The 25,516-nt window shown below is 27.8% G+C and overlaps 3 protein-coding genes across 8 annotated transcripts; 2 read left to right on the top strand and 1 right to left on the bottom strand.

Moving 5' to 3' along the window:
* The first annotated feature begins 1,200 nt into the window (after positions 1-1,200).
* LOC141533864 (uncharacterized) lies at positions 1,201-2,491 on the top strand. The gene is made up of 4 exons (XM_074252956.1): positions 1,201-1,280; positions 1,340-1,492; positions 2,013-2,120; positions 2,182-2,491. The coding sequence occupies exons 1-4, from the start codon at positions 1,207-1,209 to the stop codon at positions 2,489-2,491; spliced, it is 645 nt and encodes a 214-aa protein (XP_074109057.1). The 5' UTR covers positions 1,201-1,206.
* A 661-nt stretch (positions 2,492-3,152) lies between these two features.
* On the top strand, positions 3,153-4,802 carry LOC141533797 (uncharacterized). Its single transcript, XM_074252862.1, has one exon. It carries the CDS (start codon positions 3,241-3,243, stop codon positions 3,961-3,963), a length of 723 nt encoding a protein of 240 aa, XP_074108963.1. The 5' UTR covers positions 3,153-3,240; the 3' UTR covers positions 3,964-4,802.
* On the bottom strand, positions 4,591-24,735 carry Synd (protein kinase C and casein kinase substrate in neurons protein Synd). 6 transcript variants are annotated; one of them, XM_074252855.1, is made up of 13 exons: positions 24,540-24,735; positions 24,272-24,391; positions 24,028-24,144; positions 13,329-13,720; positions 12,223-12,411; positions 10,472-10,495; positions 7,887-8,113; positions 7,208-7,328; positions 7,034-7,075; positions 6,828-6,938; positions 5,535-5,692; positions 5,049-5,209; positions 4,591-4,955 (listed from the first exon to the last, which is right to left on the bottom strand). In XM_074252855.1, exons 4-13 carry the CDS (start codon positions 13,689-13,691, stop codon positions 4,843-4,845), a joined length of 1,509 nt encoding a protein of 502 aa, XP_074108956.1. In that variant the 5' UTR covers positions 13,692-13,720; positions 24,028-24,144; positions 24,272-24,391; positions 24,540-24,735; the 3' UTR covers positions 4,591-4,842. The 6 variants fall into 6 exon arrangements, with proteins under 6 accessions (XP_074108956.1, XP_074108954.1, XP_074108955.1 ...); XM_074252853.1 differs by lacking the exons at positions 24,028-24,144; positions 24,272-24,391 and having other exon boundaries at positions 24,540-24,734; XM_074252854.1 differs by lacking the exons at positions 24,272-24,391; positions 24,540-24,735 and having other exon boundaries at positions 23,922-24,074.
* Positions 24,736-25,516: the final 781 nt, after the last annotated feature.

Genomic DNA, 25,516 nt, shown 5'->3' with positions numbered 1-25,516 from the left:
GCATTTTTTATCTGTATTAAAATGATTAATACTCTATTTATTATCTAGTATGGCATTGTTCACTCGGAAAACTTAACGATTACCCCGCTGAATCCATCAAAAAATTCTTCCAATAGTTCACCAAGACAATATTATCTTGCAAAATTTTCCTTATCGAATTTAGTTAACGATGGTAAACATTATTGACATTAATAAAATGAAATAATTAATTTATTTGAAGGATAATGATTCTATTATTAATGAGTTTTATAAATTTTTAGTGATGGGATGGGTCGGAGGAGTATTCGGCGGATGGGGTTCGTTTCATAAACGAACCACTCCAGTTCCCGCACAAGTTTACCCGGAGATATTGGCAGTTATCGACCACAATCTTATTAAATTGTATGGAAATTCAATATTCCAACATACAATCGACTTGTGGAACCAAATTGACGCGGTATATCGTCCGCTACAGAATCCAAGTATCAAATTAAGCATCGCGGGATTCTTAATTCCAGAGGTAAATTAATTTTATTTCTTTGCTGAAGACATAAACAATTTTTTCAGTGTAACTTTTTTTGTTGAAAAACATTTTTTTGATTTTTAAAAAAATGATTTTAACATCATAGAATTTAAAAAATAATTTATTAACTACCCGTGTAAAAAAAAAATCGTCTTAAAATTGTCGTTTGTTTAAGATTTTAAACGTGACACAAACCAAGACTTTTTTTAGACGCCAAAAAAAAATTCCGAGAGCAGATTTTTGAAATTTGGCTCTGGAATTTTTTATGAAAATTAATTTTTAGACAATTTTACGACTTTCTAACCGCTAAATTTTTAAGGGGAATGTGGGGCAAGACGGCCCACTTCAAATAAATTGACCAAAAATGTATTTTTCTAATATTTTTTCATCATATATTGGAGGTGGCCCATCTTGCCCCTCCCCCCGCGCCCCCAAAAAAAAGGAAAAAAAAAGAAAAAATTTTTTTTGAAACTTTGGAAAAATTCCGGTGAGTTGAGTCAAAGTTGGACGAGAGTAAATCCACTTGATAGTAAAAAGTCGAGAGCAGATTTTTGAAAAAAATCTTAAAATAGTTTTAAAAAAATCTTAAAGTAGTCTTAAAAAATCATAAAATAGTTTTATAAAAAAATTAAAACTAGAATAGTGGAGTCTTTCCCTCTTTGTATGGATCCTATGGTACTAATTATCACCAAGTATTAGAAGGGATGACCTCTTGGTTACTTAAAGCCCGTCATTCCATTCCATTCAGTAGTTACGACGTCCATATGGTAATGACTGAGTAAGTAAACGACTAAATATTTAAAACCAACACAATCTACTAACTTTTACCAATTACAGCCGTCGGCATTGGGATGGAATAACTCTTGGGCTCACAACAATGTATGGTGCTTGCACAGGTGTGCTAGAAAATAAACCCAGTGGTGGAGTTTTTCTGGATGATCGAAATGATCCCAAATCATTTGTCACCGGTGCTCACGAGTTAGGTCATGCGTGAGTTTCCACACAACATTGTTAAATTTTCTATACAAAAAAAAAAAAAAAAAAAAAAATTAACTTTAAGAAACTTATCACGGAAGTAATTTTTAAGAATTTAATCTTCTTCAATTGAGTAGAAAAATTCTTTAACTAAAACATGCACATAAAGAACAAGATGACACTGAATATCATCCCAGATTACACTCAGTGATATCTGTGGTGAAAAAAAATTTCAGATAGTAGCTAGTATAATTTAGATTATACTGGGTGATATCTGGATTATACTCAGTATAATCTGGATTATACTCATTATAATTTGGATTATACTCATTATAATTTGGATTATACTCATTGTAATCTGGATTATACTAGCTACTATCTGAAATTTTTTTTTCACCACAGATATCACTGAGTGTAATCTGGGATGATATCCAGTGTCATCTTGTTTTTTCTGTGCATTTTAATAAAAAAAAATTCTAACAACTTTTAGACGTCGATAAAATTAATTTTCATTAACGTAATTCAAATCTTTCAGCCTTGGTGTGAATCATGACGATGGTAGTAACTGGGGACTCATGGCATCCGCTCGAGCTGGTAAAGAGTGGTCGATGCGATCAAAATCCGACATGCAAACATCTATGCAGTAAGTTGATTACATTACAAGAGTAATGATTGATAACTAATAATTTTGAATAAAATTACAGCGAAGCGGATTTTTCATGTTTGGACAACTACCCTAATGCAGGATCTAATCCAGGGCCTACTTATAGTAATCCACCAACAAATTTCGACATTGATTTAAAACCAGCGGATATTGATTCAGGATATGATTTTGAAAAAATTGATTTTAACAATTTTGTACCACCATTGTCCGGGGGCCCTGATTGGAATTATGATACTCCCGTAAATTCTTATTCAGAAAATTCTAATGACGATACTAAATTTGATTTCTCTGGAGATTTTTCATATTACGATACTCCTGATCAAGGCGAATATTATTACAGTTACTGGTAAAACAAAACGATTCAAAATAATTTCAATTTGTCAAACGTTTGTAAAAGATAGTATTTAAAATATTGTATGCAGAATATGTTGACAAGATTATATTTATTTTGTCTTAACAAATGATTGAAATTATTTAATTTACTAGATATAAAAATTAAATCAGCCTGCATCTAAAAATTTTTACAATTTTTTTTTATTAAAAAAAAAAAATTTTTTTTGAAAACTGTAAGTTCAATTAAACAAAATATTTTTTATTCTGATTTAATAAATAAAGTAAAATAAAAAAAAAGTTTGGAAAATCCAAAAGTGCACGGTAAGAACAAGATTACACTGGATATCATCCTGGATATCATACTTAGTAAAACCTGGATTATACTGGGTGATATCTGGATTATACTCAGTATAATCCAGATTATAATGAGTATAATCCAGATTATAATTAGTATAATCCAGATTATAATGAGTATAATCTGGATTATACTGAGTATCATCTGGATTTTTTTTTTTTTTAGCTACTATCTGAAATTTTTTTTTCACCACAGATATCACTGAGTATAATCTGGGATGATATCCAGTGTTGTCTTGATTTTTTTTCCCTCAATTATCATCGCTAGTTTGATTAAAAAATTCTTAAATTATCAAAAAAAATTATTATTATATTAGAACAGATAAACGATACTGATTTATTAATTTATCGTAAAGCTTGATTAGTAATTAAAAATTTAACTGATAAAATTCTCGAAATTTCTCTAATAAGTATGTTACAATTTTCTCGAATATTTGTCTGTCATAAATATGCTTTCGATGAAAATTCAATAAATACTCTTAAAGAAAATTTTAATATTTACTTGAATCGATTTTTAGCCTACATCAGAAGTTACAAACCTGTACTAAATGATAGAGAAGAAATTCATTTTGCAATATTCTTAAAAACACTTTTTAAAATAGTGATTATTATCACTAGGCCAAATAAAACAGAGTCAATTTGCAATGAAATTGACAATATGAACTGCTCATATATTTGTTATACAATGCTTTATGATGAATGTAGAAAATTTTTTGATCTTTCGGAAAAAATTAACGAAGTTAAACTCGAATCAGCGGACTGGACTCTCGATTCTTGGGGAAAACATTATTGGAATTTTCTCCATGCTCTTTCCATTCTTGTTCAATACTGCTACCAAACAAAGTGTGATGAATTGCTGCATAATTATGTGGCTGCTCTTATTCTCAACTTTGATCTAATTTTACCGTGTAATACTTGTCGTGAAAATTATAAATTGAAGAAGCCGCTGATTAATTTAGCATTGCCGATTATTTACAGCAAAGATGTCATTTTTGTCATATATAATTTACACAACAATATTCGTGTGACAAATGGATTAGAAAATTTTCCCTTTGATCAATTTCTTAATAGTTGGAATATTAAGTTATTGGGTGTTGATACAAAGACAGTAAATGCACGCTATTTATTGGAGTAAAAATTTATAAATTAATCAATATGTGACTGCCGTGCCCTGTGAACTATAAATAAATAAATTTTGCTTCATTTAATAAGGACTTTTGTTAAATTGCACTGTACTTTCTTAACTATTGACGTTTCTGAAGATATAAGCTCATCCCGATGTTACACTCATCAAGAGCTTTCATTTGAGTACCCACATGCATTTTTGATATATTTTTCATATATACATATATATATAATATATATAAATATATGAAAAATTGATGTGGGTACTCAAATGAAAGGTCTTGATGAGTGTAACATCAAAATGAGCTTAAATCTTTAAAAATCTCAATACTTCACAAGATAAAAGGACATTTCTTAATTATACCTAGAGATAGAGTATTTTCGAATGCAGCCCAAATACTCATCATAATAAATTGACTATCGGTGAAAATTATATGAAACCTTGAAAAGGCACAAATTCAAGTCATTACCTTTATAACGACACAAAATTTTTCTTATTCTCTTAATAACATAGATTACAGAGAAAAAAAAATTTTTTTGTAAAATGAACATTTTTTTTTTTTAAAGATATTAATTTCAATTATATATAGCCCTTATTATTAATTATAAATAATTACATTTGCTACTTATCCATACATATTTTGTTATGTAAATATTTATTTCAACTTGTAGACAGTTAAAATCTAGCACATTATAATTTATTAACAGAAATAGGTCAAGGATTCCAGTAGAATGAGGTGAAATTCTATCTTTTTGCTTTGTTGTAACTTAATTATTTTTATTTTCTAATTTCTCTATTATTTATCTTCTCTTGAAAATACTCTGCACAGTTTTATTTTTTTTTTTTTTCTCATAAATGCAAATTTCCTTTTGATATTCATAAAGAACTTCATTCAGATATCACGTCCACATAGTTTGCTGGATAAAGTCCAACTCTTCCATCTTTTCTTCCCTTACACCATCCTTGTTCGTCTTCGTCTTCCAATTTTTCAAAAACTTCCCCTTTAAATTATTAAAAAAAAAAAAAAAAAAAAAAAAAAAAAAAAAAATAATCAAACAAAAATTCATGAAAAATATTTCATAAAAATAAAATACCTTGTTTAAAACTCAATTCGTCAGCTTCTGCGCCTTCATAATCATAGAGCGCTCGCACTGGAACTCCAGGCTCTCCAGTATCAACAAGTGCTTCACCAACATCTTCATCCCAATCTTCCTCGCCGAAAGGATTGGACTCTTGCTTTGCAGTCGTACCATTTCTGAAATTATTCATCCTATTTTAAAATGCTCTATCTCTAGATACATAATTAAGAAATGACCTTGTATCTTGTGAACTATTGACATTTTTGAAGATATAAGCTCATCCCGGCATTACACTCATCAAGACCTTTCATTTGAGTACCCACATCAATTTTTCATATATTTTATATATTTATATATATTATATATATAAATATATGAAAAATATATCAAAAATGCAAGTGGGTACTCAAATGAAAGATCTCGATGAGTGTAACGTCGAAATGAGTTTATATCTTCAAAAATGTTAATAGTTAAGAAAGTACAGGGCAATAATTTACTTACGAAACTACTGAAGTTCTGTTGGTAGTATTATCATCAGGACCCTTTTCCGACGGCGACTGTGATTCAAATGTGTCCGTCTTTCCATCTGCGTGATGCGTATCTGATGGAATCATTCGCGGTGATGCTCGTGCTCTTGCTTTATTAACGGGTGGAAAATCCTGTTTAATAATATAAATTTTATTATTTTTATTTTTATTTAAAGTTTAAAAATGACAAAATATTTTTTCAGGCTGGCTTGATATTGAAATAAGCCAAATCAGAATTTGTTAAAGCGTATCAAATTATATTTTGAGCCTAGAAAATTTTTGGTAATTATTTACAAGTGGGGTCTACCTTATTTTTGTGACGAAAATATGATTTTAAAATTAGCGGTCACTTGACATTTTTTTTTTTATTTGACAAAAATTTTTTCTAAAAAATTCTTTTTGAATTTCTAAATGTCAATTTTTTTTTCTAAGTTTTTTTTTTTGCTATTAATTGTTACAAAAATTTCTAAAATTATTAAATATCTTTTATGTTACATTTTGCTCATTTTTAAAAAATTAAAAAATTTTTTTTTAATTTTTAAATTTTTTAAAAATTCGACATTTTTTTTTGTACGCTCATAAATTTGTAAAAAATTAAATTTTTGAAAATTGAAATTAATGTCACAGCTCAATTTTAAAAAATTTTATTTTTGCTCTGCCTATCATAAAATTTGCTGTTAAAATTTCTGTGCAAAAAAAAACTGTAAAAGTGATCAGAGTATTTGAATTATCAGTGTTGTAATTTTATTTGAAAAGAAAATTTGCCGAATAACAATTTCTATTTTTTGTGTTCAAATATTAAACAATTATATTTAAGCGTGAAAAGAGCTTGCTTTTATAAGACGTGCAAAATAAATTATTGAACATCCAAGATCTTTTTTTTAAGATTTTTGTGACGTAAGCTGTGTGCTTTATACTCACAGCAAGATTGATGGTTGAATAAAAAACTACTTAAATGCTGACTTAGATTTTTACAAGATTGTTATATGACCAAAATACCCTTTAAAAAATATGTACATATTTTTTTAACAAAACGTAATTTTTTTTTCCTTTTTTTTCCTTCAAAATTAAATTTTTACTTGAAAAATAATTAAACTTGGAAAAATCTGTGTTAAAAATTTTTTTTAAAAATAATTTGAATTTTTAATGCATTGAATGCATTATAATAAAATTATTTACAAAAAATTTTTTTAAAAATGATAAATGCTCAATTTCTATTTTTAAAAAAATGAACAAATTTTAAAAATAAAATAAAATAAAACTTTACATGCAAATCTTCACCAACTGGTCTTTGATTGATGAGTGTAATTGACCCCACAGGTATAGCTTCTTTCGACTTGTTTCCTTTGGCGATCTCACGAAATTCTTCTGTGTAATCCTGTATAAGAAGTAACGACAACAAAGTCACAAGCATGCAATTCTAATTTAACTATAATAATTTAAAATATAGTAACTATCAATATTCTACTCAACTGTTAACTTTAAGAATCTGTACTTTTTTGTAACATAATTTTGCTAATCAGTTCAGTCAGTTGTCAAAAAAAAAAAAAATTATCATTCCAATTTGTGAAAGCGAACTTTTTTATGAATCATGCAATTATTTTTTAATAACTTTCATTTAAATGTAATTTTTTTTAGTAATATTACCTCGAATTGCGGCCAATTCATTGCCATGTTTACACCATGATTATTTGACCACCATTTAAGATCTTTTTCATAGTCCGCGTTATTAATAGAGTGAAAGAATTCTTCGTAAATTTGAGGAAGACTGAAAAAAAAAAAAAAAAAAAAATTCAAGGGATTATTTTTAATTTAGCATTTTTTTTAGTGTAAAAAATTTTTCTTTTCTTCTTTTAAATACTTATAATTTTTTTAAATATTTAATAAATATTTTTTAAAATTCAATAAATATTTTTTAATAGTTAAAAAATATTTATTAACAGTTAATAAATATTTTCTTAAGTTAATTTATTTCGTTTGAAATTAAATAATTAAAATTTTTTTTAACTTAATAATAATTAAAATTTTAAATGTATTTTTCTCAAAAATTTTTTTTAAACTTTCCTCTATTTTAAAAAAAAAAAAAATATAAAATATAAATTTATGAAGAAATCTATTAAAAAAAAATTAAAATTAATTTAACACATGTTTAATAATTTAAAAATAAATTAATTATAGCAAAAAAATTAAAAAATAAAAATTTAAATGTGAAAATTTTTAAAAATAAAAAATGCTATTTATTAAAAATAATTTTTTAGAAAAAATTTGTTTGTTAAAAAAAATTAAAAAATTGTTTAGTGAAAAATTAATATTCTAAAAAACTTACACTGGATCTTGTGAAATATTTAGGCACTTATGAATACCAAAAAGTACATCTTTGAAGAACTGAAGGCGTTGCGCTTCCATTTCCTGACATTTTTCATAAACTTGTGTCATATCTTCCATGTATTTAGGGTTATACTGATTAATTTCTAGTAAAGCTGCTTCATATTTTTCTTTAGCCTTTTGTACTTCTTCTTTAGTTTTCTGAACTCGATCCTGCATTTTTTTCACCTGATAATTTATAAATTATAAAGTAAAAATTATTATTACCGTGCAAAAAAATAAAAAAAAATATATGAAGGTTTTTCTAAACATAAATTTCTTTATAAATTGGCTTAATCCAGGCCAGTTGATTAAAAAAAAATGTATGATTCTCTGAAAATTACTTTAAATTACTGTGCTGATAAATTGCTGCATTAATTTCTTCTAGGTAAAATTTTTCGGTCAATTTATTAAAAGAAAAGGTATTTTTAAAAATGTAAATTTATAATTAAAAATTACCTAATAAAATTTTAATTTTACAAGAAAAATTATCAATAATCTACCGTGAATCCTAATTTTGCATATTTCGGACGAAAATTCCCGAAAAAAATTTTTTATACGCCTTTTAATAAATAAACTCATTTAAATTCTGAAAATCGCTTCTAGACTTTAATTAATCGATCAATCCGTTAAAAGTTACAGAAAGCTCACTCACACCCACATTCACGCATACGCGACATCTGAAAAATGGACTAAGACAAAATTTTCTTTAATTTTAATTAAAATTTATAATGTTTTAAAAATGTTAGAAAGACAATAAGTTTATAATTTTAGAATAATGTTATAATGATAATAAAAAGAATATAATACAGAAAAATTTAATTAATTTAAATCAGCATCTTTAATAATTTATAAATTGTTAAAGACTAAATTTATAAATTAAAAAAAAAATTTTTGTATGTAAAAAAATGTCATGCGCAGTAATTTTTGTAAATAAGGAATTATTTTTTTATATTGTAAAATTTTAAGATGTTTATTCATTTTTTTCTGATTTAAATTAATTACAGAAGAATTTAGACAGAAAAATAATAAAGAATAAAAAGAAGGATCAACTAAATCAAAAATATTGTACTATTTTTTTTGTTTTGATTCAATTAAAAAAATAATAATTTAAAAAAAAATTTTTTTTAAACATATATTTGTGATTGTACAATTAAATTCTATCAAGGAAGAAATCATAAAATATAAAGAGCTTAAAAAAGTACATTTCATATTTAAATAAGCATTAAAATCGGCCCCCTCTGTCTCCTATAATTTTTTGATTCTGTTTTCAAGGCTTTGAATTATAGTATAAGCTTATGTAGAAAATATTCTTCAATTAAAATTTTTTCTATTTTGCTAGACAAAAAATCTGAGAGGAATAAAGTTTTGTGAAAAAAAGCGAAAATTGTTATAAAGTACAAAATATCTTTAAACATGCATCATGCTTACAATCAATACATACATCATGAATATCCAATTGGTTAATATTTTTAAGATAAGTTAAAATTCTTCGAATCCATGCAGAGCATCTGATTTTTGTCATCTAAAATCCGTTAAATTTATATTTTCTGAGTTAAATCTACTACAACGATCCGATAAAGGAAGTTTTTGCCTTATTATCATTTTAAGTCACTGTACATAATTATTTTGGATCATATAATTTAACTATAAATTATTTATAATAATTCAAAAAAAAAAAAAAAAAACTAATTAAAAACACAAATAAAGGATTTAGCATGTTGACAACACGATCTTGATAAACTTAGGTGTTAATTAATGACGAACATAAAAAAATTTGTTCTTAAAACTATTGAAACAACATGTTAGTGCGGCTGAAAAATTACTAAGAGAGGAAAATAGATTTTCTTATTGATTAAAACAATTTTCTTTACAAATTACTAAAATATAATTTAATAATAAATTAGAATTAATTAAAGAAATTTTTTAATTTTAATTATTTTCCCATTTCGCACGGAATGCCCTTAATTTAGAAATTATTAAAGGTCATAGTAAATTATATAAATAACATAAAAGTTTGCAGTCGCTTGATTATTTTTTTTTTTTTTTTTTTTAACAAATAAATTTGTTCCAAAAAATAATTTTTAAAAAATTGCACTTGTAATTTTTTGAAATTTCTACATGTCAATTTTTTTTTGCATTAATTTATTTGTCACAAAAATTCTTAAAATTATCAAACATCTAGTAAGTTAATGACATTAAAGTTAACTGTCACTTGACAATTTTTTAATTTTCTTTTACAAAAAAATTATTTAAAAAAAATTACATTTTTAATTTATTAAAATTTCTACAAGTCCATTTTTTAAATAATTTATTTGTTAAAAAAAATTGAAACAATTGTGAAGTAAATGACATGCTAAGTTAATTTTTATAAATATAAAATAAAAAAATTAAAGTTTTTTAAATTCTACTACGTCGTAGTCGGCAAAAACTTTGTTTATCAATCACAGTTTCTAATTGTGAAAATTATCATAATAAATTACCATAAACATGCAATTAAATAGTTTATGTTAAATGATATTTTTTTTTTAAATAAAATCAACGTACGTTATCAGAACCTCGGGCAGCTTGCTGAAAACAAATTTTTTTTTCAATTTTGTGAAAAATTGATCAGTATCTCAACATATCCACCCAGACATCGACTCACACACTTACATATTCACGACTATCGTAAAAAAAATTTATTGAGTAAAATCAACATATTTTTGTGTTAATAAGTATTAATCAAAGATTTAGTCCCCTGTTACCCCATGATCTAAACTAGCCTTCACCTGACAATTAAATTAATTTTTTTAAAACATAAAATAAATTGATACGTTAAATATTTTTTTTGGTTTAAAATTTTCAACATTAATTTTGTGTTGATTTTTAAAGAAGAAATAAATGTTAGTTGAAGATTTTATTTTAGCTGTCATTTTTCAACATATTCTACAGAACATCCTCCGAATTCGCTTAAATATTTCTTAAGAAATATAACAGAGGTAAATATACCCAGCACAGAAAACTTGAGCCCTCACTACTGACCAAAATGAGTTGAAGGATAAGAAGATGTCTTTTGCTAATATATAATGAAGATAGAGCTATACTATAAATTAATTTTATTTAATTTAATTGATTCTAAATAAATAAATAAATAGATGAAATATTTTCAAATCATTTAGAACAATATTTTTTTTTTTTTAATTAATTTTGTAAATAATTTGTTTTTAGTTTAAATTGTATTTTGTTTAACAATAAAAATAATTAATATTTTTCATCACTAATCCATTATTTTTTAATAATTATAAATTATTAAAAAAAAAAAAAATTAAGTCTTTTAATTTTTTTGTCGGAAGTATTTAGAGATTGATTTATTTTTATAGATAAAAAAAATAAATAAAATGAAACTAAAACAGTATAATTTTAAAGATCATAAGAAATTTAGCTAAAAATAATCTGATCAAATGATAATAAAAAATTTTGATTAAATGATTAGATGATGATAAAAATAAAAAATCAAACGATAGCAAATAATCAAACATTTTTTGTTTTAATAGTTCTTAGCTATTTTGATGAAATATTTCCGGAAGGTATTTCTGCCCAAGACTTATAGATAGATAAAAAATTTATTTTACTCTGGAACGTAAGCTCCCTCAGAGCCATCATAGTAACAATGAGTCCCCTTTAGAGACTTATAGTAATCATTAAAAATAAATTCTCAAAATTTCGGATTAAAAAATTAACATTATTTTGGCTTCAGGGGCTATATGGGTTTCCTTCGGGGAAAAATGGTCTATTTTCAACTATTTTTTTTTTTAATAAAAAAAAATTATTTTTTTTTTTAATAAAAGAAAAATTATTTAAAAAAAAAAAAAGTTATTTTTTTTTTAATAAAAAAAAATTATTATTTTTGTAAAGAATTTTTATATGAAAAATCATCAAAGCTATTCAAGCATAAAATTATAGCATCAATGTTTGTAAAGATTGACCATATTGCCCCGCCGTCTATTTTACAGCTTTAAATAAATTTTATTATTTTTATAAAAAATTTTTTATATGAAAAATCATATTAATTTTATTTAATTTTATTCAAGTGTATGGCTACTTAAAAAAAAAAAAAATCTCAAAGGTGTTAAAAGTACATTTAATATTAAGAAGCCCTAAAAAAATTTTGTAGTTTATAAGTTAACGAAATTTTTAAGGTTCAACATGAAAAATAAAAATCTTATCCGCTTATGGTCATTTATATTTACACGTCCGTCTAAATCCTTCTTTATTAAACATATTTCATTATATTAATTGAAAATAAATTTTTATACCTGATCAGGTGATAATGAACTGTCTGCCGATGCATTACGTTCTTGATTGGCTGCTGTCCTTTCAGTTTTACAACTGTTGTGATATTCAAGTTTAGCCTTTTCAACTTTTTGCAGTAACTTTGACCAGGGTTTTTGAGCCTTTTTAAAGGCATCTTCCATTTCTTTACGTTCTTTTAAAGTCATCATCGACTGAAAAATTAAAAAAAATAAATATATAAATTATTACTTTAATTAAATCAATTTTTTTTTTTTAATATATTGTCTCACAACCATTGATTATCCAAAGAAGAAATAAGTGTTATGTTAACCCTCAAGAGGAACAATTTTTTATTCAAATGCAAGTTCTAATTATTTATATCTTGCAATTGAATGGATTGATTTAAAAAATGTATTTTAATTTATACCTCAAGCGCCGGAAAAGGATACAGGGAAAAAAATAAAATTTTCTTGATTCAAAAAAAAATGTAATATGGGCCAAAGATTATTTTGATCTTCCTTATCAATTTTTTTGGTTCAAGAAAGCTTTTTTTTTTGTGTTGTGTTAAAAGAATTAACAGGGAAAAAAAAAACCTTAAAAATGTAACTTACCAAGTGTTCTTCTAAAAAAGTAATGAAAGCTTATTTTATAAGCTTATTCTACTAGCGAAAAATAAAATTCGTGATTTTATTAAAAAGCAATGTGCAGGAAAAAGACTGGAAGTAACTTTTCAAAATTTTTTTGTTGATTTTAAATCTTGAAATATTTTCAGAAAATTTTTCAAGGTACTAATTAAGTATTGTGTAAATTTAAAAGCTAATTGTACAAAATTTATTTGAATTTATTATTGTACAAAAAAAATAAAATTAGCAGTCATTAAAAAATTTTGAAATTTTTTTTAACAAACAAATTTGTTAAAAAAAAAATTATTTTTAAAAAATTGCATTTTTTTGTTTACCATAATTTTTTTAAAAAATTGCATTTTTTTTTTTTTGCGATAATTTAATTTAAAAAAAATTATTTTTAAAAAATTGCATTTTTTTTACTATAATTTATTTAAAAAAAAAAAATTCTAAAAATTATTAAACATCTGCTAAATTTATTTTCATAAAAATGACTTAAAAAATACCTTGTGATATGTGTCTTTTTGCCATGTTTTAACTTGGTGAACAATATCATTTGACAAATTCTCTTTGACACGTAAATGAAGGTCACAAAGTCTATCAGATTCAACCAATGAGCTCTTCCACGCAGCTTCAGTAGTGCCATATTCTGGGCCTTTTTCTATTTTTTCACTCCACGATTTAGACCAGGCCTTCAAGGCTTTGGCATAATTTTTTTCAATCTCCGAACGTTCTTGAACCAGCGCTATCAAACTATCACACAACTTGTGTCCATCTTCAATTCTCTTGGTCGTACGCTTGTAATTACCTGGCTCCCAAAAAGAATCTGATGTAGCTATGAGCATATTGTCATCGCTGTGGTGTGACATCTTAACCTAATGCAAGGAATCTCGTTTGCCTAGAAAAAGAAGATTACATATTAATTATTTAAATATTTAAATGTTGCAAAGTGCAAAGTTTAATACATAGTTCATAGAAGAATACAAAATTTATGTTTTATTTACAATATCACGTTGTTTAAGATAAAGCAAAAAAAAATAATAATAATAATAAAATTTTAAAAACATTTTTAATGTGATTTAAAAAAGAAATTAATTAGTAATTTGAGACTTACATTAAATCACATAAGAAGTAAATTTATTTGAAAGAAAAAAAAAAAAATCTAATCTTTGTGAAGTTGAAAGCGTTAAAGTACTTCTATCTTGTGAAATATTGACATTCTTAAAGATATAAGCTCATCCCGGCATTACACTCATCAAGACCTTTCATTTGAGTACCCACATCAATTTTTCATATATTTCATATATTTATATATATTATATATATATATATATATATATATATATATATATATATATATATATATATATATATATTTTTTTTTGGGCGAGAGGAGGGAAATCTTCAAAAGACACCGGCCAGATGTTGATGATGTTGGTTGCCGGTAGTGTGAGATTTTTACTCACTAAAACCCTCCCCTCTCTTGTACCTGATACTGCGGGACCGCGTTAGCATTACTTCGCAGTACCAGGCTCCCTCCATGCTGCTCCTGCAGCTTAATCCTCCGCTTCTTCTTATTCCTCCACTTCTATTTCTTTCTCCTCTTTCCTCTTTTCCAGCAGGACCTCTCTTATATATCTCGTCATAGCCGTCCAGTTGTTCGTTGATGCCAGCATCCAAGGAACGACGTCTTCGGCCTTTGTGGCACTTCCTTTTCTTCCTGCCATCGCAGCCGTATTTCAGACCAACGTTGACAATCAAAAAAGGTGTGCTCAGCAGAGTCAGCAACTCCCGGACAGTAAACACAGTAGGGATCGTTTCGGATCCCCATACGATGCAGGTAGGCGTTGAACTGTCCATGACCAGTGAGGAACTGTGTGAGATAGTGGTCTACCTCGCCACAATCCCTCAATACCCAGCCACGGATCTGCCCAACGAGCCTAAAAGTCCAACGTCCTGTCTCCCCAGTTGCCCAGCGCTCTTGCCAGAGCGCAAAAGTCTCCTCCCGTTCGCGGGTTCTCACGTCCATCAAAGATCCTTCGCCAGCCCGTCGGGCGTCCCAAATCCGTCTCCTCTCGAAACCCAGAAGGTCGATTGGAACCACACCTGAGACGACCAACACGGCTGCTTCCGAGACCGTTCGATAGGCGCAAGCTATCCTCAGCGCACCTCTCCGTTGTACCGATGCCAGTTGCCTACGATATTTCTCTACTTTGAGTGCCTCCCCCCATATCTCTACTCCATAGAGCATGATCGAGTTTGCAACACTCATGAGAGCTCGTCGGCGGCTGCTCCTTGGTCCCCCGATATTCGGCATAAGCCGGGAAAGATTCGCCACCATCGCTGATGCCTTAGTGGCCGCACTGACAATCTGTTCTCGAAACGTTAGTTTCGAGTCAATCGTCACTCCAAGGTATTTCAGAGCCCCCCGACTCTCTATGTGTTGATCCACAACAAGAGTCTGGAAAGGACACGGAAACCACCTCTGAGCTGTGAGTACCACGACCTCCGTCATATATATATATATATATATACACTACTGGAAAAAATTAAGGGATCAAAAAAAAATTCCAAATTTTTCGGTAGTTTTCAACAGGCTGTAACTTTGAGAGAAATGGTCGTACAGGAAATAAAAAAAAAATGAAATTGTAGCTCCAAGTGTCTAGTTTTTGGATTAGAACTTCAAAATTTTGTAGCCTCCGCGGTTTCTGAGTAATCGTAGAAAAACCAGCAACAAAAAAATTCACAAAATTTTTTTAGTTTTTTTTTTGGTCTACGGGCGTGGAAAAATTTTTTTAGCTTAACCACCATTAGGATCGGATACTTTGTTCATTTAGCTTTAATTTCTTTTTTTAAACACCCTGATACGTCCACTCCTCGCTGAGATATCGGTCTTCAAATGGAAAAGGATCTTTTTGTCTTTGATTATCGATATCTCAGCAACCAATGATCGCACAGAAAGTTAAAGGTGGGTTTCAAGAACTTGAATGAATTCCCCTTAACGACTGTCCATTGTTTTTCGAAAAAAATTTTTTTCTTTCCGTCACATGAATTTGAAAATGCAACAAAAAAGGGCTGTTAGTGGTTTTTGGAAAATCAAGCGCTGGATCGAAAATATTGAGGAAACCACTAATGTTAAGTGTGCCTTTTACAGTTCAATATGTCCACAAAAACTCTACAAAGAATCAAATTAATCCAGCCAGCCGTTTTTTTGTTTCACTTGATCGAATTTTTGAAAAAATTAAAGGATCACGTTTTTTGCTCTGAAAAGCTCATAATTTTTAAAAATGAGAAAAAAAATTGTTTTTTCGAGCTTTTTCCACATTTTTGTTCCAGAAAGTGCTTAAATTGAAAAAAAAAAAAAAATTTAAAAAAAAAAATTTTTTTGAAATTTTTTCTTGAAAAGTTTAAGAAAACAATTACCGCCGGCATTAGCGTTATCCAAAGCGTACCACGTGGAGGTCGCGCGGACGGATTTACGCTTTTGTGTGTGTGTGTGTGTGTGTGTGTGTGTGTGTGTGTGTGTGTGTGTGTGTGTGTGTGTGTGTGTGTGTGTGTGTGTGTGTGTGTGTGTGTGTGTGTGTGTGTGTGTGTGTGTGTGTGTGAGGTATTTCAGGAGAATTGAGACCCGGTGGCTCGTCAGTTCCACCGTATTTAATGACTCCAAACTCATTCTCTGAAGGTTTTTGTTGGTTCAATACCGGGTATTACCACCCCTGTTTTCAATAACGGCTCTCAAACGTTCAGCCATGTTTATGCAGACGGTAATTTGAGGCTGCGGAATGGTATTCCAAATGTGCTGAAGCGCGCGCTCCAAAGCAGCTAAGTTCTGCAAATTTGGATACTCTCTGCGCAACCGACGGCCCATTATGTCCCAAACGTGCTCTATTGGGTTGAGATCTGGACTCATTGCTGGGTGTCGCAACAATGTGATGTCATGCCGCTCAAAGAAGCGCCGGGTAATGTTGGCTGTGTGTGGACGTGCATTATCTTGCATCAATATGAACGACCTCAGATGTTGTCGTCTGCGCAGAACCATGGGCTTTAAAATTTGGTCGATGTAACGTCTAGCTGTCAAATTTTCGCGTACAATTACCAAAGGTGTTCTCCAATTTCGTGAAACGCCGCCCCACACCATAACTGATCCACCGCCGTAGGCAACGACTGGACGGACAAAGTTCTGGCGAAAACGTTCTCCATGACGGCGCCAAACGAGAGGACGTCGATCGTTGCCATACAGATTAAAACGAGACTCATCAGTGAATAAAACATTTGTCCATTCCCTCAAGTTCCAATTTCGATGATCGTAAGCATACGCTAAACGAGCTCGACGAAGTCTTGCTGTCAACAGGGGTACACGATTAGGATGTCGTGCGTGTAACCCAGTTTCACGAAGACGGTTGATGATTGTTCGAGAGCAAATGTTTCGCACTTGATGCCGTCGTCGCTGTTGCTGTTGTTGTTGCTGTTGTCTGCGATTGGGGAAGTTTCGAGCGACAATATTCGCATTGACGAAAGGTTGTCGTCAAACTTCTCTAACAATTGTTCGATCATCGCGGGCATTAGTGACTCGATGGCGACCTTGTCCGGGGCGACGATGATATTGATTCGTCTCTTGGTATCTGGTATAAGCTCGAGATACGACAGATTGACTTACACCCATCCGAATTGCAACTGCATGTTGAGTGTAACCTTCGTCGATAAGAGTCACTAACCGAGCGACTTCCACCTCCGATAAATGTCGTCTAACCATGATTAAGAATCAAAAGTCAGAAATTTTCAATTTTGACCAAAAAATTAAAAAAAATTTTTTTTAGCGCAGAGGGATTAGTTTTGAAAAAACTGTTGAATGAAGCGATTTGCTAAGGATTCACAAAAAGAAAAGAAAAAAAAACTCCGAAAAGCGTATGAAAAAATCGAAATTCGATTGGAGGTATTAACTTTTTTATTAATTTAATTAAAAGGAGATCAGTAGAATCAAGGAATGCAGCGGTGGAAAGGTGATAAAAATCATTGGGCGATGGTTTTTTGAGTTTCCTTAACTTGTTAAAAAAATTTTTCCAAAAAATTTTTTTTTAAATTTTTTTCGAAAAATTTTTTTTTGAAAATTTTTAAAAAAATTTTTTTTTTTCAATTTAAGCACTTTCTGGAACAAAAATGTGGAAAAAGCTCGAAAAAACAATTTTTTTCTCATTTTTAAAAATTATGAGCTTTTCAGAGCAAAAACGTGATCCTTTAATTTTTTCAAAAATTCGATCAAGTGAAACAAAAAAACGGCTGGCTGGATTAATTTGATTCTTTGTAGAGTTTTTGTGGACATATTGAACTGTAAAAGGCACACTTAACATTAGTGGTTTCCTCAATATTTTCGATCCAGCGCTTGATTTTCCAAAAACCACTAAAAGCCCTTTTTTGTTGCATTTTCAAATTCATGTGACGGAAAGAAAAATTTTTTTCGAAAAAACAATGGACAGTCGTTAAGGGGAATTCATTCAAGTTCTTGAAACCCACCTTTAACTTTCTGTGCGATCATTGGTTGCTGAGATATCGATAATCAAAGACAAAAAGATCCTTTTCCATTTGAAGACCGATATCTCAGCGAGGAGTGGACGTATCAGGGTGTTTAAAAAAAGAAATTAAAGCTAAATGAACAAAGTATCCGATCCTTATGGTGGTTAAGCTAAAAAAATTTTTCCACGCCCGTAGACCAAAAAAAAAAACTAAAAAAATTTTGAGAATTTTTTTGTTGCTGGTTTTTCTACGATTACTCAGAAACCGCGGAGGCTACAAAATTTTGAAGTTCTAATCCAAAAACTAGATACTTGGAGCTACAATTTCATTTTTTTTTTATTTCCTGTACGACCATTTCTCTCAAAGTTACAGCCTGTTGAAAACTACCGAAAAATTTGGAATTTTTTTTTGATCCCTTAATTTTTTCCAGTAGTGTATAAAAAATATACCAAAAATGCAAGTGGATACTCAAATAAAAGCTCTTGATGAGTGTAACATCGGGATGAGCTTATATTTTTAAAAATGTCAATATTTAAGAAAGTACAGAGCAATTTAACAAATATCTTGTGAACGATTAACATTTTTAAAGATATAAGCTCACCTCGACATTACACTCATCGAGACCTTTCATTTGAGTACCCACATCAATTTTTCATATATTTCATATATTTATATATATTATATATATGTACTAGCTCTTACCTGCCCGCTCTGCTGGGCGTTTACAGAATTGTATTTATAGATTTAAATTTGAAATTTGATTGGAATGTTATATTGACTTAGAGATTCCAAATTCCATCGGAGTAACATTTACCTTTTATCCACGTGATCCTTCTAGCTAATATGTATTGTAACTTTCCATGTGCAATTAATATAACATTCCCGTGGCTTTCTTGAAAAAATGAATAACAATTCATACAACGAAAAAAATTTTAAATGAGCATTGGAAATTTCAGTTAAAGTTATATTGTAGGTCTCATAAGTGAAGTTAAAATCTGCCTAGGTCAAAGTCCAGCGAATTTTGTTGTTAATTAAAATTTTCTCCGTAATAACAACAGTTCATCGATTAATGATCAATAAAAATAAAATGTATGTTAATCTCTTAGTCCGTTGACTCAATAGTTACATATGAAGTAAAATTTTAGAAACCTTATAATGATGACTTTTTATCCGCTGCTAAAGAGACGATTGTTGTAAGAAAATATAATTATTAAAAAAGAAAAAAATTTTAATTGGTTGTCCTTGGAGGCCATCCCTGTGATTTTTTGTTTCTCCTGAGATTCTATTAAATTTTATATCTATAGGAACAATGTGAATTTTTTGACAAACATCACTCCCGCACTCCTATGTAGGGGAGGAATTTCGTACGATCCTATTTGAAATGATTTCTACATTGTAAACAAAAAGTTCCAACAAAAGTTTGAGGCCATAAAAACTATTGTTTAAAAATAAGAGATTTTCATTGTTAACGCACGCGTAATCCCTTTTGAAGTCAGAATTCGAGAAAAGCTATTTCTAGCTGAATTTAACATCATATGTGAATTTATTTTGTTATTAATACGCTGAAAAATATGTAACCTTGAAATTATGAAAATATTTTTAACCGAGAACACCATTTTAAACAAATAAATTTTCTTGAGTCAATAGAAAAAATTATTGCCTCAAGGATAATTTCTGGGCAACAATTGATATCGCGACATGTTAAATGCGTAAGAATTATGAGGTAGATGTGTAGGAGGAGGTGGGTAGATCAAAAGTATTTTCAAATTCAAGGTTTGCAGGAGCTAAAGCTCGGATATTAAAAATCTTAATTGTTAACACCTACCCCCGCAATCCATATTATAAGTAGGCTATCATAAAATCCGCTCTTATAGCATTCCTACATCACATACAAAAGATTCTTACCACATTTAAAACCTGTAGAAGCTATAGCTTGGAAATTAAAAATCTTAATTGTTAACACCCACCCCTGCAATCCATTTTGAGAGTAGGTTGTTATAAAATTCGCTCTTACATCATTTTGAAATCACTTATAGAAGATTCCTACCAAATTTGAGAACGATGGGAGTTATAGCTTGAAAATTAAAAATTTTCATTGTTAATAGCCACCCCCGCAACCCTTTATGGGGGTGAGATATCGTGAAATTTGTTCATAGATAATTTCAACATCTCTTACAAAAGATTCCTACCAAATTTGGAGTCGATAGGATTAATAGTTTAAAAACGGGAATTTTTCATTCTTAACGCCCCCGCAAACCCCTTTGGGGAGAAATTTCTTAAAATTCGTTCTTAGCTGACCTCTACATGGTAAAAGTAATATTCCTACGAAATTTCAAGTCTCTAGGTCTTTTAGTTCCAGAGATATCGTGATGAGTCAATCTACCTATAGAACAGCTCCTATATTTTTCATTGTTAACGCTCCCGCAAGTTCCTTTGGGGATGGAATTTCTGAAAATTTGTTCTTAGCTGACCTCTACATGGTAAAAGTAATATCCCTACTAAATTTGAAGTCGATGGGAGTTATAGCTTGAAAATTAAAAATTTTCATTGTTAACAGCCACCCCCGCAACCTCTTATGGGGGTGAGGTATCGTAAAATTCGTTCATAGATTATTTTTACATCTCTTACAAAAGATTCCTACCAAATTTAGAGTCGATAAGAGCTATAGCTTGAAAATTAAAAATTTTCATTGTTAAAAGCCACCCCCGCAACCCTCTGGGGGGTGAGATATCGTAAAATTCATTCATAGATTATTTCTACATCTCTTACAGGAGATTTCTACCAAATTTGGAGTCGATAGGACCTTTAGCTTGAAAATTAAAAATTTTCATTGTTCAATGTCACCCCCGCAGCCCCCATGGGGGAATATCGTGAAATTCATTCATAGATTATTTCTACATCTCCTACAGAAGATTCCTACCAAATTTGGTGTCGATAGGAGCTATAGTTTAAAAACGGGAATTTTTCATTGTTAACGCCCCCGCAACCCCCCTTGTGGGTGGAATTCCGTAAGATCCGTTCTTAGCTGACCTCTACTCGGCGAAAGGAATATTCCTACCAAATTTCAAGTTTCTAGGTCTGATGGTTCCCGAGATATCGTGATGAGTGGCTATATAGATAGGAATCTCTTATATATATATAGATGAAAAATATATCAAAAATGCATGTGGGTATTTAAATGAAAGCTTTTGATGAGTGTAACATCGGGATGAGCTTATATCTTCAGAAACGTCAATATTTAAGAAAGTACGATGGAATTTAACAAAATTCATTATTTATTAAAGCAAAATTTTAATCTTGATACTCAACAAGTCACGGCAGTCACATAGTGACTACAAGGTTGCTAGTTATATATTAATGTAATGATTTTTGTTATATCAGTAGAGTTGTGATTTCTGATAGAGAGTTTCATTAAAACATTATTGATGTATTATTCTACTTTATACCAACGCAATAATACTATTAATGATTTAAAATGCGCGCGCTTCATTCTACATTATTTGTCTTATCGAAAGCATATAAAGTTGCTAGATCACCAATTGACCATGAAATAACACATGGCATTTAAAGAAATTATTATTTTTCTAATTAATATGATTATTTTCAGCTTGATTTTTAAAGTAATGAATTTTAATTACAAATTCATTGATTGCGATGCAAAATTTGAAATTGAAAAAAATTTATCATAAATAACTTTCATAGATTTTAAAGTTTTTACGGAAGAATATTTTTTCTTAAAATTATTTTAAGAAATTTTTTTTTTGTATAATAAAAAATATTTAAACATATAAAAATATTTAATGAAAGGTGAGCATGAAAATTGCGAACTCTGTTATTATGAAGTTCAAGTTCTAAACGGTAAAAAATTTTACATGATGGATAATTTTATACTTTCTAATAATTAATTAATTAGTATTTATCAATTTTTTTAAAATTTATTTTTTTTTTTTTTTTTTTTTTTGAGATTTTTATTTTAATTAATTATTTGATTTTTCCTTTTCTTAAATTTACAAATATTTTTTTTTTTTTTTAAATTATTTTGTTAAAAAAATTTTTTTCCAAAAAATTTGACCTTTAAAAATTTCAAAAAATTATAAGTGCAATTTTTTGACAATTTTAATAGCACAGAAAAATTATTTAACAAATTTATTTATTTAAAAAACTGTTTGCTGATTTTAGTATCATCGATATTAATCAAAGAATTAAAGAAGACCTAGTATGTTTCCTATTATTAATTAACAATAATATATCATTTATTATGCAATTTTTTTAAGACGATTTCAATAAAATTTATCAAGTTTCTTTCTTCGTCTATAGAAGAATTTCATCGCGTATAAAAATGTATATATTTTTAATGAATACTTGTTTGCCAACTAAACAAAAAAGTAAACTCATTGACGGACGTTTTTTATGGTCATTCTAATTACTATTTCACACTGACTTTCATGTACATCGTTTTATAAGGAATAAGTTTTCATTTTTCGCTGGTTTAAGACTTTCCTCGCTTCATCGACGAAGAGTATACCTTGATTAATATATTACATGTGTATGTAAGAGAAATCATCTATTAACTTTTTAATTTAATTGAAATTTTGATACAAAGTAAAAGAAAATGATTTAAAATTAATGTTAATATTATTAAATTTAATTTATAAATTTTTATCTAAATTTCATTAAGTTTTACAAAATTTTGTTAACTTTATTAAATTCTGTAAAATATTATTAAAATTGTGATCAACGATTTTTTTTAATTGTTCATTTTTTTTATTTATTTTTCAAAATTCACTTGTAAATATTTAACAAAAATTTTTTTTTGCTCCAATAAAAATTTACTAAAAAATATGAAAAATAAAATTTTGTTTAAAATACTCCTTTTTTACTTTAAAAAAAAAAATAAATTTTAATTTGTAACTTTCAACGTTATAAATGAAAATTGTGAATTTCTGGCTGTATTAAAATTGAAAATTTTTTTAAATTAAAAAAATTATTGAATTTAGTTAAATTTAAAAATCTTGATTTTTTATTAAAATTACTTCAAAAAATTTTCAATTTTTGTAACAGCAGAAGTTTAATTTTTTGTTTAAAAATTTAGAAAAAAAAGTTAAAATTTTTTTTATGTACCTCATTTAAAAAAAAAATTTTTTTAAGTCAAATTAAAAAAAAAAATTTTTTTAGTAATTTTTTAATAAAAATTTCATTAAAAAAAAAAAAAAATAGAATTAAAAATAGTTGACCCCACTTTTAAATATTTTTCAAATCTTCAACATATGTTTTTTTTTCTTTCAATTTTTTAGTAATAATTTTTTAAATAAAAAAAATTCTAAAAATTTTACGTATGTCGGCTAATTTAATTTTCATGATGAACTAAATAATTTGCATAGTTTCCCACAGGTACAGTTATTTTTACATTAAAACATGTCTTCAATAATAACATTTAGACTATTCACAAACTTGGGAAAAAAAAAAAAAAAAAAAAAAACCTTAACTGAAAAATAAAATAAAATAAAATAAAAACAATAAAAAATCCAATTAGTTCATAACGTTGGTTGTCTTAAATATTTTAATTTCTAAGGTAATTTCACGCTCACCTTACTTATTTTTTATATTATCGTCTGTCTGCTAACTTCAAGGTTATAATTAGCTTCATTACCTTAAGTTGATTACTTTAATTATTGAAGCTATTAATTAACTCACCGTAATTTAAAATCACAATAAATATTAGATCATAATAAATAATAATAGATAAATTATTCTTCAAAGAACTAAAAATTAAAGTAAAGTAAATGGTATCTCCAATGATTTGTGACTTATCTAAAAATTTTGAAAAGTAAATAAAGCATATGTATACACACAGCAAATAAATAATTTCAGATATGGTTATATTATACTGATTATAATAATTCAGTAAGCTTTAAAACTATTTGAGTGAACAAATGACCTTATACTGAATGTAATGAATTATGAAAATAGTTCTGACATCAACAGAACAAGAATGCCATTTTCCAGGAAGATTATTATTTAAATCAAGGACTTTTTTCATTAACAACTCCTGAGTTTTCTATAAAAAAAAAAAAAAAAAAAAAAAAAAAATAAAATTAATTATATTGAAGGCACGTGCACCACCGAAATTTAAGAGTATTATTATTATTATTATTATTTTTATTATTATTGTTGTTGGTGTTACTATTATTTTTATTTAATATTACTTGTATAGTTCCACAGGTTGAAATATTTCAGCGAAGGATTTACACTATTGCGTTTTTCCAATAATTTACAAACTGATTAAATGACAGACTTGCTTTGTAATTAATGTCACTCACGTATTGTTTCAATCAACGATAAATATACCATTATAAGTAATTTTTTTGCTATAATAAACCGACTACTGACTTGTCTACCTGCTAAGATAGTGAATGGGCGTGGCTTACTAATCGAATTTAAACGAAAAACTTCGAATATTTCCGAACACCTTCTTCATTATTTTATTTTATATATTTTATTACATAATAATAAGAAGATACGTGGTTAATTTTTATGTTTTTTATTTTTGAGTTTGTTTAATTTAATTTAGACCGAAATTTTTTTATTTATTTTCGGTTTTAAACTCTCGGATAATTTATGACATTTATTGTACTGTAGTTTTAATTTTGCAATTGGTCATTTTACCTTTGTTTGTTATTTTACTTGTTATCTGGAGGTATTTTACTGGATAATTAACCTTAAAATATTTTGCACGCTAAAACTTCACAATACTGAAGTCAGCTGATAAAAATTCAGTTAGCTGACATTTCAAAATTATGACATTAAGGTTAGCAGTCGCTGAAACATTTTTTAATTTTTTTTAATTAATAAATTTGCTCTGAATAATTATTTTTAAAAATTTTTTAAGTGTCATTTTTTTTGACAAAATTTATTTGTTAAAAAAATTATTAAAATTATAAAATATCTATGATACTGAAATTGACAGGCATTAAAAATTTTTTTAGAATTTTGTAGCAATTAAAAAAAAAAAAAATTTTATTAAAAAGTTTCACATGTGAAAATTAATAAAAATTACAAGTGAAAATTTTTTATTGTAATTGATTTGTCAATATTTTTAAAATTGATGGCTTTTAGGATTTTTTTCAACAAATAAATTATTATAATAAAAATTTTCTAAAAAATTCCACTTGTTGATGTCAAA

The sequence above is a fragment of the Cotesia typhae genome, unplaced genomic scaffold (assembly GCF_013202065.1).
Source record: "Cotesia typhae breed Kobodo isofemale line unplaced genomic scaffold, CoteBio_Ctyphae scaffold_121, whole genome shotgun sequence".
In the NCBI taxonomy this organism is placed as follows: domain Eukaryota; kingdom Metazoa; phylum Arthropoda; class Insecta; order Hymenoptera; family Braconidae; genus Cotesia; species Cotesia typhae.
The sequence above is the reverse complement of the archived record's forward strand: the minus strand, read 5'-3'. Positions and strand labels throughout refer to the sequence as shown.